Raw genomic sequence first — 16,836 nt, 5'->3', positions numbered from 1 at the left:
AGCTTGCATTGGCATTTATTCTTTTTGAAGCCCATTCATACACCTCATCTCACTAGATCCTTATGGCATATCTGTGAAGCAGGCCAGCTGGTATCCATATTTTATTATCTCATTTTAGACTTGAGAAAATGGAGGTACACAGAGGTTAAGCAGAGTGCCTGGTGCTAGGGAAAAGAACATGGAGGCCTATGCAGTCATCTGGGTTTGAGGTTGAAGAGAGGCTGGGCCTGGTGGAAAGGAAGGGACTCTGAGAGACATCTAAAGGATGAACTTCCAAGGCTGAATGGCTCTCTGGAAAGGGAAATATCCAAGATGATACCAAACCCTTTAATCCTGGAATTTGTTGTTAATTGCCATCAAATTGATTCCAAGTCATGGTAATCCCATGTGTGCAGAGTAGAACTGCTCCATGGGGTTTTCAAGGCTGTGACCTTTTGGAAGCAGATCACCCTGGGCTGTCTTCCGAGGCACCTCTGGGTGGGTTAGAACTGCCAATTTTTGGCTGGTCAAGCGCTTAATTGTTTGCACTACCTGGGAACTCCTTCCTGGAGATTAGAAAGTAGAAATGGGAAAGCTGAGCAGAGGAACCAGTGTGCAATGGTGGGGTGGGAGCAAGGAGAAAGAATGCCTTTACACTGGAAAAAGCTGAGTTGGAGACAACAGGGAGATATCCATCTGATGCTGAGGAGAGATGCACCTGGAGCTGGGGGAACAGAGGCTGAGCCAAGCAAGGGCAGGGCTGTTGCCATGAGAGCAGATGACTGTCCCAGCAGAGAGTACATTAGGAGAAGAGCAGAGGGGTGAGGTCAGATCTAGGGTGAGAGGAAGACGGAAAGAAGGAAGAAGGAGGGAAGGGGAATGTAGGGTGGCAGAACAGTACTGGAAATCACCACACCTCACCTTAGTCCTGCCATCACCCAAAGCCCCCTCCATCATGGCCTGAGTGTTCCAAAGCCTGCTGTTGGGGTGTCAGTTCTCATAAGAGAAGAAACATGAGGGGTATTCCTTGTCATTCAGTCTCATGCATTCCATGTCATTCAGTCTCACAATGACCCTCAGAGGTGAGCAGGTAGACTCAATGCTCTCATTTTTTGGACCAGGAAATGGAGGCTCAGAGAGATAAAGTAACTTCCCCAAGTGTGCTTGGCTGGCAAGTACAGAGCCGGGCCTAGAAGCCAGGCCTCCCTGAGCACAAATGTTCAACATGCAACAGCACAGAAGGCTCTGCATGTGCTCCGGGAGGTGCCAGCAGTCTAGGTGAGGAGAATGGGAAGGCAGAGGCAGCTTCCTCCCCAGTGTTCGCATATCCCCTTCAAGCAGGTTTAACCTAGTGATTTGCCATTTGCTTTTTTTGAACTCTGCCACCGAGGAAGTTGCAAAAGTCATGTGCCTTTCCAATACTTTGAAGCCAAACTGACGACCTGTTTATCAGTCCTTTGAAGCCTTGCATAGCAGAAAGAGCACGAGCCTTGAAATCTCACAGGCCTACGTTCTCATCCTGTTCTAGCATTTATAGCTATGTGACTTTGGGCAACTTAATCTCTCAGAGACGCAGTATCGTCATCTGTAGAGATGGCATCTAACTCATAGTTTCTCCACCTACAAATGGCGGTCATAATGCCTTTGCCATAGGGTTGTTGTAAATAGACAATGGAAAAAAAAGCATGCAAAGCACCTGACACAGGTCCCAACACAGTCTGTTGTAGTTAGGTGCTGTCGAGTCAATTTCAACTCACAGTGACCCCATGTGACAGAGTAGAACTGTTCCATAGGATTTTCTAAGCTGTAATTTTTTAATCTTTATGGGAGCAGATCACCAGATCTTCCTTCTGCAGAGTCCGTGGGTAGGTTCAAACCGCCAACCTCTTGGTCAGCAGCAGAATGCTGAACTGTTGCACCATCAAGGCTCCTTCAACACATACTAAAACCCATTGCCATTGAGTCGATTCCAACTCACAGTTGATTCCAACTATAGGACAGAGTAGAACTTCCCCACAGGGTTTCCAAGGCTGTAATCTTTACAAAGCAGACTTCCACAACATTCTCCCACAGAGTGGCCGGTGGGTTCCAACCACTGACCTTTCAGTTAGCAGCTGAGCGCTTAACCACTGCGCCACCAGGGCTCCCTTCAGCCTACACTAAAACTGAACCAAAAAAAACGAACCCACTGCCATCAAGTCGATTCCGACTCATAGTGACCGTACAGGGTTTCCAAGGCTGTAAACCTTTACGGATGCAGACTGCCATATCTTTCTCCTGTGCCAACACACACTAACAACAACAACAACAAAAAACCCAAACTCCTTGCCTTCGAGTCAATTCCTACTCATGGCAACCTTATAAGACAGAGTAGAACTGCCCCAGGCATCCATAAATACTTTCTCCTTTTCCTCTTCCCTTTTACCTGGTCATGTTCAGATTCTTTAGTCTCCCTTTTTCTTAAAACTCACAGGAGACATGGTTAGACAATAACATGAATGCAAAAGCCCCTTTGGGAAGATACTTCTGTGAGTTCCCCCTATTTCCTCCTTCTTTTGGGGAAACTTAAAAGCCATCCAGTCAGAGATCATGCCACACTAGGGCATCGTGACACATCCTTTGAGAATCTGTAAGGGACCAACACCCCAGGGAACCACAGGCCAAGGAAAAACCGCCTGGCAGGTCTTTCTCACGTGGCTGACTACCAATCAATAAATATCTGGTGATTGGGAAAAGTCAGAAGTGCCAACAGTAACAAGGGTATGTTTTGGTGTGTTGTGTGTATACTGCTGGGGAAACAGTTCATGTTTATCTCTCCTCCTCCCAGTCTCCCGGGGTTTACGACGAGGCCTTCTTTTAATGATTAACAGCCCAGACAGCAGAGAGGAAGCAGTCTGTTCTGGGTTTAGAGGCAAAGTAATATTTTCTGAGACCATATGACCCAGGATGGAAGCCCCTCTGGGGACTGACAGGGCTTGGGTATGATTCCAGAGGGCAGCTCTGAGGCTGGTGGGGAAAGGAAAGAAAAATGAAGCTGCTTCCTTACCTCTTGCTGCCAGAGTGAGAATCTCGAATGAAATTTGAACTGTGCTTATTAATGGAATAATTAGTCAGGTGCATGCAGATATCATCCTGGGAAAAGAGACACAAGTCTGTGGGTTCAGGCAGGAAGGACAGGCCTCCTGCTTCCTTTCTGTACCCTCCCATGGCCCCTGGTGTTTAAAGGGATAGAAAAGAAAGGAAACGGTTTAGGGTTTATTTAAACTGGCAAAATAGAGGCAATAAGAAGGGGTATCTTATGGCCTGGAGTATAAGAAGAAATTCCAAATCCTCCTGAGATTGATGCCCTACCTGAAGTAAGCTTCAGGAGCCTTGGGAGGGCCTCACCAGAGACCATCTCCCCCTGAGTAACACTGAATCATGGGGCTGCCTTTACAGTCAGGCAGACCTAGACACCAGTCCCAGCTTCACCTTCTCCTAGCTGTGTGACCTTGGACAAGAACCTTACACTCTCTGGGCCTTAATTTTCTCATCTGTAAAATGGGGGTAATAACCCCTTTTTCTGAGTGCTCCTTAAGGAGAGAATTTATGTAACCTGGCACATATTAAGTGCTCAGCAACTGATAGCCTTATCCATAATATTTTGATAACATGGGTTTAACTAGGATTTTTGACCATGCTAAGAAGAGGGCTAGGTGGTGTGTCTCTTTAGCTCACCAGGTTATCTGTGCAAGGGTAGGAGTAAGACGTTGTGGCAAAGCGGGCCAATCCTTCATTGTATACGAAAATCCTGAGAGGGTCACAGGATGTCACCAGCACATAAATCCGGAGGTCAAACTTGAACCCATCAATGATAAATGGCTGGGAGGAGAGAACAGAAGTCACACAGCATCAGAGGAGAAACTGAAACTCCTATCTTGTTCTCATGGTGTCAGTTCCAACATCGCCTAACGTGATAAAGTGCAGGTGTGGCCGGGGTTGGGAGAGAGATAAGGAGACTGAGGTGCTATCCCAACATGTAACCTTGTACAGTCACTAAACCATACCGTCCTCAGTTTCTTGATCCGTTAAATGGCGTGAGTAACCACAGCCAAGAGTCATCTTGACAACTAAACAAAGTAACATTAAAAAGTCCTTTGATGAAAGGATATATTTTCACTAGCTGAGGCTATGCTATCGCTGCAGTTCTTCAAGAATGCTCCCAGCAGAGGTCAGCACAACTGGACTAGACCAAAAGTAAAGAAGTTTCCTGAATAAACCGAATGCTTCCAAGGCCAGAGTAGCAGGGGCGGAGGTCTGGGGACCATGGTTTCAGGGGACATCTAGGTCAACTGGAATAAGAAAATCTATTAAAATATTCTGCAACCCACTTTGGTGAGTGGTGTCTGGGGTCTTAAACTCTAGCAAGTGACCATCTAAGATGCATCAATTGGTCTCAACCCACCTGAAGCAAAGGAAAATGAAGAACACCAAAGACACAAGATAATTATGAGCCCAAGAGAGAGAAAGGGCCACATAAACCAGAGACTACATCTGCCTGAGACCAGAAGAACTAGATGGTGCCCAGCTACAACCGATGACTGCCCTGACAGGGAACACAATAGAGAATCCCTGATGGAGAGGAAAGGAGTAGGATGCAGACCTCAAATTTTCGTAAAAAGGCCAGACTTAATAGTCTGACTGAGACTAGAAGGACCTCAGAGGTCATGGTCCTCAGACCTTCTGTTAGGCCAAGACTGGAACCATTCCCAAAGCCAACTCTTCAGACAGGGATTGGACTGGACTATAAAATAGAAAATGATACTAGTGAGGAGTGAGCTTTTTGGGTCAAGTAGACACATGAGACTATGTGGGCAGGTCCTGTCTGGAGTGGAGATGAGAAGGCAGAGGGGGACAGAAGCTGGCTGAATGGACACGGGCAATACAGGGTGGAGAGAAGTGTGCTGTCTCATTAGGGGGAGAGCAACTAGGAGTACATAGTGAGGTGTATATAAATTTTTGTATGAGAGACTGACTTGATTTGTAAACTTTCACTTAAAGCACAATAAATATACATATATTTATGTATATACATATTAAAAAAACAAAAAAGAATGCTCCCTGCAATGCCGTCTCGTAGCCATTCCTGTCCCAGAGATCCAGTTCTTCCCTGACATGCTTCTAGAGGGTTCCAACTCTGCAGTGAGCTTATGTCACTGTGACCTCTGACTGACCTACAGCCAGGGAGTAAACGTGATTACCATGATCTCTTCAGGACTATTCCCATCCCCCAAATGGGGCAACAAACCAAAGGTGCTTTCCGCTGTCATCTGTTAGAGGAAATAGGCCAGCCTGGTAGGGCTAGATCAAGTGACAAGAGTGCAGGAGCACTGCAAGGCCAAGGGACACTTTGGCCTAGGAGCTTATCAGCGTCCTTGGTCTAAAGGCTTGGCCTGACAAAGTCCAACGCGGAGTACAGGACTCAGCCTCACCCCGTTTCATCCCCCCTTTTCACATTCTGTCCAGTTAGAGCCTGAGGTTGCCATGGGTGATAAACAATCACAATGAGGACGTACCTTTGAAATATAGAGCTGACAAATCATATCCTCCCCTGGCTTGATTTCTCTCACCCTCCGCGTGATGAATATACCTCTCCCTTGGCAGCCCGAATCCGGCTTACAAATGTATGTCTTATTTTTTCTTGACCTGCTGTAGTTCTGCAAATCTCCCCAGCTGCCAAGCAAGGAGGGAATGTGATACGTCTTTAGCTGGGTTGCAATGGAAAGCTAGGCTAGCTCTTTAGGAAGAAAAGAAACACTAACTCATGTGACAAAAGCCCAGATATTGCTAGAAGCCCAGAGATCCAGCAGCCAGAGAGACGGTAGCACATACACAGTGGAGAGAGTGTGGGCTCTGGAGGGAATTCAGGCCTAGACTTAAATCCAGGCAAACCACTTATCAGCTGTATGGCTCTTTGCAAGTGACTTGACCTCTCTGAGCCTCAATTTCATCGTCTATGCAGTGAGGCTAATGACACCTATCTCCTATCATTATGATATGGTGCTCACCATGTCGTAATGCAGGCAAAGTGCTGATATACACTGTACCCTGTAAAAAAGGTACCAATGATCTGAGTAGTTTAGCTTTCTGAGTTTGTAGGTAGATTTGGATCTGGCTCATGCCCTGACAAGTTATGTGAACTTGTCTATTAAGAGACCTCTCTCTGGGCTTCAGGTTTTCATCTGTAACACCTCCACTTCATCCCAAGTGCGGGAGGGCAAATTATATCTTTGAGTGTACTTTGAAGGAAGTACATTCAGAAGAAAGAAAGAAGCCAAATTAATGGATTGCAAGTCTCAGTCTTTTATACCTCTTGCTTTGCATTTTAATGCAGAGGAAACTTGTGACCACTGGGGAAGTCACTTAATTGCAATGGTCCTTAATGGCTGTGAAATCTGGAGGCTCCTGTTGGCCTGATGGCAAACACCTTTCCTTCTTAGTTGCTGCTAAGCCATGAAAGTTGTTTCAGACAAGCTAAAGAGAAGGTGGGAAACCTGGAGCTTTTGGTTTGGGCCTGTTGCCTCTGGGTTGGGGAGCACTGCTGATGGTGAGATTCCTCTGGTACCCTTGCCGTTAAAAAATAATTCTGACTGCAACGTTTCCCTGCCATTCCCCCTGCGCCATCTCAGCCATCAGATTGTACCCCAGGTCATGCTCATGTCATCTCATGTTTCTCCTACTTCTTGATGGTGTAGTCCAAAGGCACTTTACATACCAGCAACAGATGTCCAGTTTCAAGATGGATAAAATGAGACCAGAGAAGGGGAAGGTCCAAGTGTCATCCATTATTCCAGGCACTGCCCTGAACAAAGGCCAGACACCTCCCTGCTCCTAACCTGGGTGCTAACCATTACCTACTCCACTCTCTCCAGAGGTGTTCCTGGTGCTTAAAAATTCAGAAACTGCACAGAGAGATGGTTGGAACAAGTCAATTATACAAGTCAATTTGGGTTCATGATATCAGCTTTCAGGGTCAGAACACTCATCCCAATTGCAGGCACCCAACCCCTGAATGTCATCTAATTTTATAGGCAGAGATTTGTGTTTTCTCAACCTTGGACACACCCTTTATCCTTTCTCTTCCTGAACGGTAGGAAGAGAGATGGGAGAACATATGGGAAGGGAAAGTGGTAACCAGAAAATCAGGGGCAAGAGGGAAAGGTAAGCTGGGGGTAAGGGGTGGGAATGGGAACACATGTGGACACTCACTCAGCAGGAAGACACCAGGTCCTAGGGAAAAAGTGGAAATCTTTAGGAAACATCTTTAACATGCGGCTCATATTCCTGGCCAGCAAGTCCTTGCGGCAGATTTCACTCATCCCAGGGAAGTGATTGATTTTCTGCAAAGGAAGCCGGAATTCATGAACAATGGGGAAATATGGACATACCCAAGAGATTTGCTGGGGGTACAGTTCTAAAAATGGGGGCCTCTCTGGCAGCCTCATTAGGCAGATGCCACACTTATACTGAGGACAAGCTCTTATTCAGATACCTGATAACTTTTCATTTCCATCACCCGCTCCAGTGATACTGAGTAGTCTGTCCAGTAGAGAGTCCAGTCATCATTTTCCCCGCCCTCTCGAAGGCCATACTGTTGGGCAGCCCTACGCACTGTGATGGAGTTGGAGAAAGAAAGGCCTGTTAGCCCAGGAAGTGGGGGAGAAACATGGGATGAGGAGGCTACATTTGAAGGTGCTCCCAGACCAAGTACTTAAGTGAAAGAACTGGTCTTCTTGGGACTGGCAGGCATTTTGCCCTGTCTGGGCACACACTATTGCTGAGAAAGGAACATGGAGAGTAGAAAGCTACTGAAGAACACAGCCTGTGCTCAAAGATCCCCACAGAAAGTTATCTCTGATGAATATTTTACCCACTCTGGCTTCTCCTTGCCAGGAAACGGGTCTCCGGGTTTCCTCCAAACACTAAACCACTGAATGCTCAAGGAATACAAAGTAACCCTTAACATCAGCCAGAGCCAAGTTTGATCAGTGAGATAAATTAGCAGAAAAAAAATTTACACGATGCATTTGAAAACCATATATATGCTAGAACATCCTTCTTCTCCCATTCCTGTTTATATTAGTAACTGGGGGTTGGCTCCAACACACACTCAAATGACTTTAAGGGCCTGGGAAGGGGGAAGTGCCTGTAGTGACCAGGAGAGTGCCTGACCAGCCTAAAGCATTCAAATTCAAATTCAAAATAACAACAACCACAGCACTGTGCTCTGGATTATGAAATAATAGGCCACATTCAACTCATGGATTGCCAGTTTGTAACTCGTGCTCTAAAGCAGAGCCATTGACTACAGTAAAAGCTGCCTTTTCAGCAATCATATCCCCAAACCATCATATACAGGAATTACATGTACTGAGGTACACACCACTGTGGTCAAAACCCATAGTTTCTGGAAAGATAGTCCCAATGTTTCAATACTTAATCGAGCTGAGAGAACCAAAGAAGAGGATTCAGAGATACCCCTTTTCACCCTCAAGAATACACAAGAGTGACCCTTCCCAGCCCTTTGGGGAATCCAGTGGGCCCCAGCATAGACCTCTTGAATACAGATGCTCACCGCTCTCGTATCTGCAGTTGGATAGGTTGATCACCAATCATCTGGAAAAGAGAAGAAGGAAAGCAGCCAGACAGAGAGACAGACACGCTTGCCAGAACAAGTGACTGCACCCAGAAACATCCATCCAAGATGGAGCTAATAAAACCTAACCTGTTGGGGCAGCCTGGTCCTCTGCCACACTAAACCTGGTTTTACCTTTCCCATTACTGAAGACAAGGATCCAAAGGGATGTACAGTGGCAGAAAAAAAAAAAAAAAAAGGAATCAGAGTACTATTACTCTGTCCACGAGGTAGAAATTCTACCTCGTTACAGCTAATTTTGCTTGCAGCTTCATATTAACATCACCTCCTTAATCCTTTTACTCCAGTGGCCCATCAGGGACATGAGCTGAAAATCTTTTTGACCCAAACACTTAATTATCTCCTTCACCTTCCTCCTATTAAGGGAAGCTGTGAGTCAGAAGTATTAGTCCTGAGACTCACAGCTTAAGTCAAGTTGTGGTTATTGCCATTGAGCGGATTCCGAAAAAGTGGGCAAGCTTTCAGGCATCAGTCAGAGGGGCAATTCATTTCCTCCAGAACAGAGTAAGGCATGGGAAAATATTAAACAAGAACCGGAAGGCAGAAGTTGTGGTCAGATCCCGATAAGTGGGTGTGGTCTATTATATTTCAAGTGTATTAAATTCCGAGGACAATAAACACGTTATAAAAATATGGAAATCCTCTCTCCCCACCCATCAAAAAAAATAAGACATTCTAGACACAAATAGAATGAAGATTAGGACAAGGCACGGATTTAGATTACATGCCCATAATTTGACTTTATAAAATAGATCACCAAAAGTGGATTATATTTATATGACCCAGAAGTGGTGCGATTTTGACAATCCCACACACAGTTTCTGCATTCCTTCTCCTTTATCCTCTCCTTAGCAGCCAAGTCCCCATCCCTACAGGTCCCTCCTGTTCTCCCCAACATAGATCCCCATTTCTGATCTTTCAATCCTAACCTCTTTTTCTTCCTCTTCTTCTTGCCTTGCTGATGGGCATTCCGAAGCCCCTTTTGTGCCCCAGTGCTCTCTCTCACAAAAGCCAGGGTGATGATTTTTCTTGGATCTTCTATGTAACTGTCCTCCCTCTCTTCTGACTCTGCCCTGTCCTCGCTTTCCAAAGTCTCACACAGCAGCATCTCCCTCTCCTGGGAGGAGGCTCTGGGGAAACACTCAGCCTCCCTGGATAAAGGGGAGAGGAAGCAGCAGTTAAATGGATCTTCCTGCAGGGGGACCCCCTCCCTTGCTCAAGGCAACAGGTTGTGGTCTACAAAATGCCACTCTACCACCACGTTGGTGCAAGCTAGGGAGTGAGCTGATTCCATATTTTGCCTCTGAGTACGACCTTGGGGATGCATGCAGCCAACCCTGGCCTTGGTTTTGCCCTCCTGGGGTTTTGAGAAATGGGCTGAGACGCTACGCATGATACTACCTGGTAAACAATCTTATTATTAAAGTTGAGTGGGTATCTGGAGACAACCACTTATAACCAAGCCCTAAGCCTTACTAGGTGAGGGAGTTAGTCCCAGAGGGTGGGGGTGAGGTGCTTTGAGGAGGTCTGTTAACTGTTTCGACACTGTATTGAACCTCCCACAAGAGCAATCTGCTGGCATGAAAGTTAACGCAACTGTCTTTGCTGAAGTACAAGCCTGTCTTGTAGCTGATTTATCAATAAGATTCAAGCCCAGGGCCAGATGTAGACCTTCAGAGACCTCAGCCACGAAAAGGCTATGCTGTCTCCCCCATCATCCAACTAAAAAAAAAAAAAACTCAACCATAAAATAATATAAGGAAATCCAGGAAAGATCTCACTCCCCTCATTTTTTATGTTAGAAATTTCAAAACAAATGTTTTAATGCCCCTGCTTCATTAATCCTTAGGAATGTGCTTGGTCTGGTAGCCTGGAATGCCCAGGTCCCATTAATTGATTCATGTTCCCTTCACATCCAACGCCAAAAAATCAGCTTTTTGGTGTTCTTTCCTCCTTACCTTCTAAAACTCTACCAACCTCCTTCTCACCATTTCAATCCCTCTCCTTTGAAGTTGGTAGTCTTCTTGCTACTTACTACCTGCTCTTGTATTTGTGGAAAAACTTAATTTATTATTACGGAAATAACATAACATTAAAGGAAGTCAGGAAAATGGGGTAAGGTAGAAAATCACCTATAGCTTTCCTACCCTAACATAGCAACTTTGACCCTTTTGTACGTTCTCTTTTATTCTTAATTTCTAAGCATAATTATTCTTATACAATTGTAATCATAATATGTAAACAATCTTCTATCTGCCTTTTCCCTCCTTAGCATCGTATCATAAACATCCTTTTGGTTGTGGCAAAATTTTCATGTTTCTGGTTTTTAATGGCTGTGTAATATTCTGTTGAAGGTACATGCCTAAATTTAATCAACCATTATCACTGGAATTGTAAATTGCTTTCAATTTTTATATTATATACATAGCTCTAAGATGAACATTTTTCATATGAGAAGGCGTTTTACTTCTTTAGGATTATTTTCTTAAGATAAATATCCAGAAGCAGGATCATTGGGTTACAGAATATAAAAATCATATAGCTTTGGGTGTGGGTATGTGTATAGATGTGCGCGTGTGTGTATAGATGTGTGTGTGTGTGTGTGTGTGTGTGTGTGTGTATCTCCAGCCAACCAACCAGTTGCCGTGGGGTCTTTCCTGACTCATGATGACCCCATGTATGTCAGAGTAGAACTGTGCTCCATAGGATTTTTGATGGCTGATTTTTTTTGGAAGTAGATCGCCAGGCCTTTCTCCAAGGCACCTGTTGATTAGCGGTGAAGTGTTTAATCATTTATACTACACAGGGATGCACATGCACACACCCGTATCTCTCATCATGTTGTTTCCCAGAGGAATTCCAACAATCTGGACTACCACCAGAAATATGCAATTATGTGGATACCAGACTCTTCTTTTGGGAACCATATTCCCTCTTCACCCTTCCACCTCTCTCTCCCAAACAAAAGCTGGTGGTGGGGAGCTGTCTAACTGTGGAGGCTACCTACAAATAATTTAATAATAAGCAAGCCCACATAGAGGTATAGTGCTTTAGGCTTTTCAAGTCAAGTTCACATACATAATTACATTGAATGGTCACAACCACCCCAGGAGGGAAGGCAGAATTATTAAGTCAGCCAAAGATTGCCATTTGGTTCTCTTCTTGCTGAAGAGGGCTGCCACTTATATTCAAGGTCACTCTATGCGGACACTTGAACAGGGGGAGAAAGCTGTGCTCAGTGCAACTGGCAGGTGAAACCTGAGCCCTGTGAGTCGATTTTTCCCAGAGAACAGGCACATTCTTAGCAAGGTTCAAGAGGACTAAGGTATATGAAATCTTGACCTTGGGAGTTTCCCTTCCTGGCAGGTAAATGGCTACCTCCACTCCCCTAGCCCTCCACAACTCCTGTTTACTGAACCCTTGAGGAGGAGTGGCTCCGTTTACCTAAAGGTTAATGTTAACTTACAGAGAGAAAACTGACCCTGAATTTGGCCTCTGGAGTTGTGGGTTGTCTTTGCCGTTGTTCTGGTTCTTGCCCAAGTGGTAGGAACAAGTCATGTCTGCCTCCATCTGTCTGCCTCGAAGAGAACAAAATAAAAATTGTCAAACTGTACATAGTTCTTGCATGAGAGGGCCTCAGGTACATAAGAACAAGGAATTGAGCTGCCAACATTCTCCTGTATTCTAGGTCCCTATGACACAGAGCCACCTGGCTGGCACCTGAGAAGGTACCAAATGGCAAACAACAATCCTTGCCATGTGTGACTAGTTTCGTTTTGTCTCTGGGCTCATTGTTCTCTCTTCCCTCAGTTTTCCCCTCTGTTAAATCTCTGAATCATGCTGGCCTTCTCTCCAAAGTTGCTTGAAAGAGAATATCTCATTCAAAGGTTGCCTGCAGAAATGTTCACTTGGCCCATGCAGTGTATTGTTGTTATAGTTTTAAAATAGAAGTAGTTACCAAAAATTAAAAATGCAGATTTCTCATAAAAATCCAGATTGCCAGTTTCTTTTGGAAAAGTAGGTCTCCATTCCTTCATGCCAGCAATCAACTAGAGTCCATAATAGCTTCCCCTTTAGCCATTTTCTGGTTGGCCCCAGTCCCTAACACTCCCTATTGTCTCAGGAGTCAAATTTCAATTAACCTCCTCGTGCCTTAGTTTCCTCCCTTGTAAAATTATTTGACCCAGTTACGGGAGTTATATGAATTAACTCCTTTGAGTTAATACAACACGAATAATGTGCTGAGAGTAGTATCTGGCACATAGTAGGTGCTCAATAACTGCTATCTATCATTATTAGCTGTGGGACCCTAGACTGGCTATGTCTGAGTATTCTTGGCCTCTAGAACAGTGTCTGGCACACAGCAAATGTACTTATGCTACTTGAATGACTAGACTGAAATAATGAAATAAATACATGAACTAATTTAACCTCTTTAAGGTTTATTTTCCTCATCTACATATAATAGAAGTATTCCTGTGAGCATTAAATTAATAATTTTTAAAACATCGACCATTGGTCCTTTTCCATGGCAGGCACATAGAACATTTAATTTCGTTCACTTATAACAACAGCTGCTATTTACAACCTGTTCTACTCTGTCCCATAGGGTCACTATAAGCCGAAACCAACTTGACAGCAACGGGTAACAAGTGAAACAAGCATCATACTAAAGCATTTTAATGTCTCATCTTCATACTATCTTATCATAGGTATTATCTTTCTTCTGTTACAGATGAGAAGACCGAGGCACAGAGAGATTGAGGTAGGAGGCAGAGCTGGGATTAGAAGCTACATCTATCTGACCCCACAGCCTGTCCCTCCTCTAAACTTCAATCACTGCCTCTCAGCTGATCACCCACAAAAAGTGTGACCATAAAGTAAAGCAACTCATCTCCTAGCTCCCAGAAGCAGTCTGGGTGACTTTCATCCCTTAAGAATCAGTTGGCCTACATAATTTTCCTTAAAGCCATCTGTTTCTAAATTCCCATTTCCAACAAGGGGCCTGAATCTGCCCAAATTTTCCATAACCTGGCAACAGCTCTATTGCTTCTATTTTATTTTCACTCTCTTCCTTTCCCATTTTTTTCACCAATGACCACATTATACCAGGACTCTTCTTAGAACACTTTCTAAGCTCTTAGGGAATCCCTGGATATTAGAGCTAGGAGGGACCTTGGAGAGTGTCTAGTTCAACTCCTTTCCTTTTTAGGTTACTGAAGCCCAGTCGCTGATAGGGAGGACTTGCACACAGCCAGAGCAAGTCCATGGAGCCAGGACTCAAGCTCTGGCTTTCTGCTCCCTTTAATCTTCTTTCCATTATGCCAGGATAGTGGGCAGATGGTGAGGTAATGTGTGCTCAGAGCTTTAGGGAGTTAAATGAATAAGAGCTGTGCTACCAATGTAGCAAAAATGGTAAATAGTATCTTCAGTTTCTCTTAATAACACAAGAAACATTCAGTTCACCTTTCCAAGTAGGCTAGTTAAGACAGTGAAAACACACTGACCTTTCATTAAAATATTTTAGTGTGGGGTTTGATCTTAGGATCCTCCAGCCCAGAAGCTGCCAACCAAATCCTGGTTCCCAAAACCCCACTGCCATCGAGTGGATTCCGACTCATAGCGACCCTATAGGACAGAGTAGAACCGCCCCATAGAGTTTCCAAGAAGCACCTGGCGGATTTAAACTGCCAATCTCTTGGTTAGCAGCCTAGCACTTAACCACTAAGCCACCAGGGTTTCCTGGCTAGACAGCATGAAAATGCCCTTCGTTGGCCACCAGGGGGAGGCGATGAGCACTGGGATGGCTCCAAGCAAACAAGTAGGTTTTTTGAGGAGGGACCGTGACATATTTCCACTTCTGAAGAAATGCACGGGTTTCTTGTTGTTAGGTGCCACCAAGTCGGTTCCGACTCATGGCAACCCTGTGTATAACAGAACGAAACATTGCCTGGTCCTGCGCCATCCTTTCAATCCTGGCTATGCTTAAGTACAGATTTACTACACTCCTTTCCCCTGGAGGTGGTGGGGAGAGGGGCAGAAGGATGGAAGATGTCTAGTGCTTTCTTTTGCAAAGTTGAATTAATGTGGGTGTCCCATAAATGGAGGAGAGCATAATTTAGTAGTTGATTAAGACAATAATGATAGGGAAACATGTTTCAAGTTTTAGCCAAGTTTTTTTCATCCCTGATCTTCATACCTGAACTTTTCTTTCCGTCTGTAGACCACTGAAGAGTTCTTCTACTGTGTCTGCCTGTGGCCTCCTTCTCTTCCCTCATATAATAGGTTTTCTGTACCCCCTTTTTCATCTTTTGGTATTTATTCCCCTATTAAAAGCACCCTTTTGAAGGCCTTTTGGAGAAGGTCAGAGTGGAGGGAGAAAAAGATGTGGAGGTAAGACCACTGGGTCTTGCTTTCAGCTTTGCCTCTCTGACTCAGCATGTGATGAGAAGCCAAGTACCAGTAATTATTTCCTCCCTCATTCCCTACCTTCTCTGTGATTACAGGACCACTAGGAGGATAAAAGGATGACATCTAGAAAAGTGCTTTGAGCTTGGATAAAATAAGATGCCTTTTAGGGCTTTTCTGTTTTTTATTTTATTCACCATTCTAATTTCAGCACAAGGCTTGAAGGGATCTTTGGACAATCAAGGGAGGGATGGGACACCCAATTGCCTAAGGGCTTTGCCCATAAGAAGTGCTGAGAATGACAGATCACATTCACTGAAAACAAAGAATCTTGCTGACTCAGATGCTCTCTTTTATTCTGCTAGAAATTGGGGAGTTCTGCAAGACTGGAAGATCATCAAATCAGGCTCATGCCCAGCCATTTTCGCCACAATATTCAGTGCATTTACTAGCAAAGACAGACAAATCCGGATCCAAATCCCAGCTCTACCACTTACCAGCAGCAGTGTGGCTGCGATGAGTAATTTAGCCTCTTTGTGCCTCAAAGGTAAAATGCAAACAATAATATTCATTTCACAGGGTTGTTTTAAAGATTAAATGAGTTAATATTTCTAATGTTCTTAAAGCAGTGCTTGGCTCAAAATAAGGGCTATATTTTAAAATGGAAACCTGGTGGTAGGATTGGTATATACATGAAATAACTTATCGAAGTGCCTGGCACATACCGGTGCTTAATAAACATGAGCGCCTGTTCCACTTCATTCCCAAACATGAGTTACATTTTTCCCAGGGTTCATATCTCAAGGGAGAACTTTCCTCAAGCCTAGAAGTTTTCTCTCAGGAGGGTGAGAAGCAACAACTGAAAATGAACGAAATTAGGCTGTGGAAATGGTGGGGGGCATCTGCAGAAGGCTTTGTTGGCCATAAAAAACAAAACAAAACAAAAAATAAGTTGTCCTTCTGGAAGCTTTCTCCAACAAAGGAGGGAATATGATGAGAAGGACCCCATGAAGGGGAAGGAGCAGGCAGAGACAGTGGCCTGGATCCCAGGGATCGCTGGTATCCAGTGGTCAGGTCTCTGGCCTCATCAGGTCTAAATAACTGGGGAAGGGCAGGAAGTGAAGGTGCACACAGAGGGCGACCGGGGTTCATGGAGCGAAGCAAGAACAGGAGTACGGAGCTGGGAAAAGAACGGGCGGGATGTGGTCAAGGTCCTGGCATCCGGGTCTTGAGAGTGAGACAAGAGAATGCGGGTATTTTAGAAGTGAACGCAACATGGGGCAGGGAAGGGGGCGGGCGTTAACAGGTGGGACTGAGAAGAGCTACGGAGCCAAGGGGAGCAGTGGCCGTGGTTTAGTGGCTTTACGCCCTAAAACGACGCCAAGGAGGTCAGGGGGTGTCTCTGGGGTGGAAAACAGGGATATGTAGAACCAGGCTTTTAATGGGGAGGTTACTAGGAGGCCACGGTCTGGGGCCAGCACCGGGCTTTGGGGCGCTCTTACCCGCGACTCCTAATGCCCTGTTCGCCCCCGCTTTGCGGCCCGTATCACTCGCAATCACACTGGTGGCCCCCCTTCTCGAAGGATTAAGGAGACACACTCCCATTGGCTGCCAGAGAAGCCCTAACCCCAACCCGCGCTCTTCCTAACTTCGGGTCCGCCTGGCCCTCATATTTGCATACAGGGCCTTCTGGGCCTTCGATTGGCCCTTGTCGTAGGCTGCCATGCCCCCCGCCGAATGCAATTAACCGCCCT

General features: G+C 45.1%; 1 protein-coding gene and 1 long non-coding RNA gene across 2 annotated transcripts in view; both read right to left on the bottom strand.

The window, feature by feature from the left end:
* Positions 1-7,554, bottom strand: part of TTLL6 (tubulin tyrosine ligase like 6) — a 35,307-nt gene extending 27,753 nt beyond the window's left edge. The window contains exons 1-5 of the mRNA XM_049858943.1: positions 7,511-7,554; positions 7,228-7,358; positions 5,535-5,691; positions 3,697-3,840; positions 3,026-3,111 (exon numbers count right to left, since the gene is read on the bottom strand). Of these exons, the coding sequence (XP_049714900.1) occupies positions 3,026-3,111; positions 3,697-3,840; positions 5,535-5,691; positions 7,228-7,358; positions 7,511-7,531 (539 nt within the window). The 5' untranslated portion in view covers positions 7,532-7,554. The remainder of the gene's footprint in view (positions 1-3,025; positions 3,112-3,696; positions 3,841-5,534; positions 5,692-7,227; positions 7,359-7,510) is intronic.
* Positions 7,555-9,461: 1,907 nt separating this feature from the next.
* Positions 9,462-16,626, bottom strand: LOC126061991 (uncharacterized). The gene is made up of 3 exons (XR_007513945.1): positions 16,585-16,626; positions 12,156-12,248; positions 9,462-9,825 (listed from the first exon to the last, which is right to left on the bottom strand). It is a non-coding gene; the product is annotated as an uncharacterized LOC126061991 (long non-coding RNA).
* Positions 16,627-16,836: the final 210 nt, after the last annotated feature.

The sequence above is a fragment of the Elephas maximus genome, chromosome 19, assembly GCF_024166365.1.
Source record: "Elephas maximus indicus isolate mEleMax1 chromosome 19, mEleMax1 primary haplotype, whole genome shotgun sequence".
Lineage (NCBI taxonomy): Eukaryota > Metazoa > Chordata > Mammalia > Proboscidea > Elephantidae > Elephas > Elephas maximus.
The sequence above is the reverse complement of the archived record's forward strand: the minus strand, read 5'-3'. Positions and strand labels throughout refer to the sequence as shown.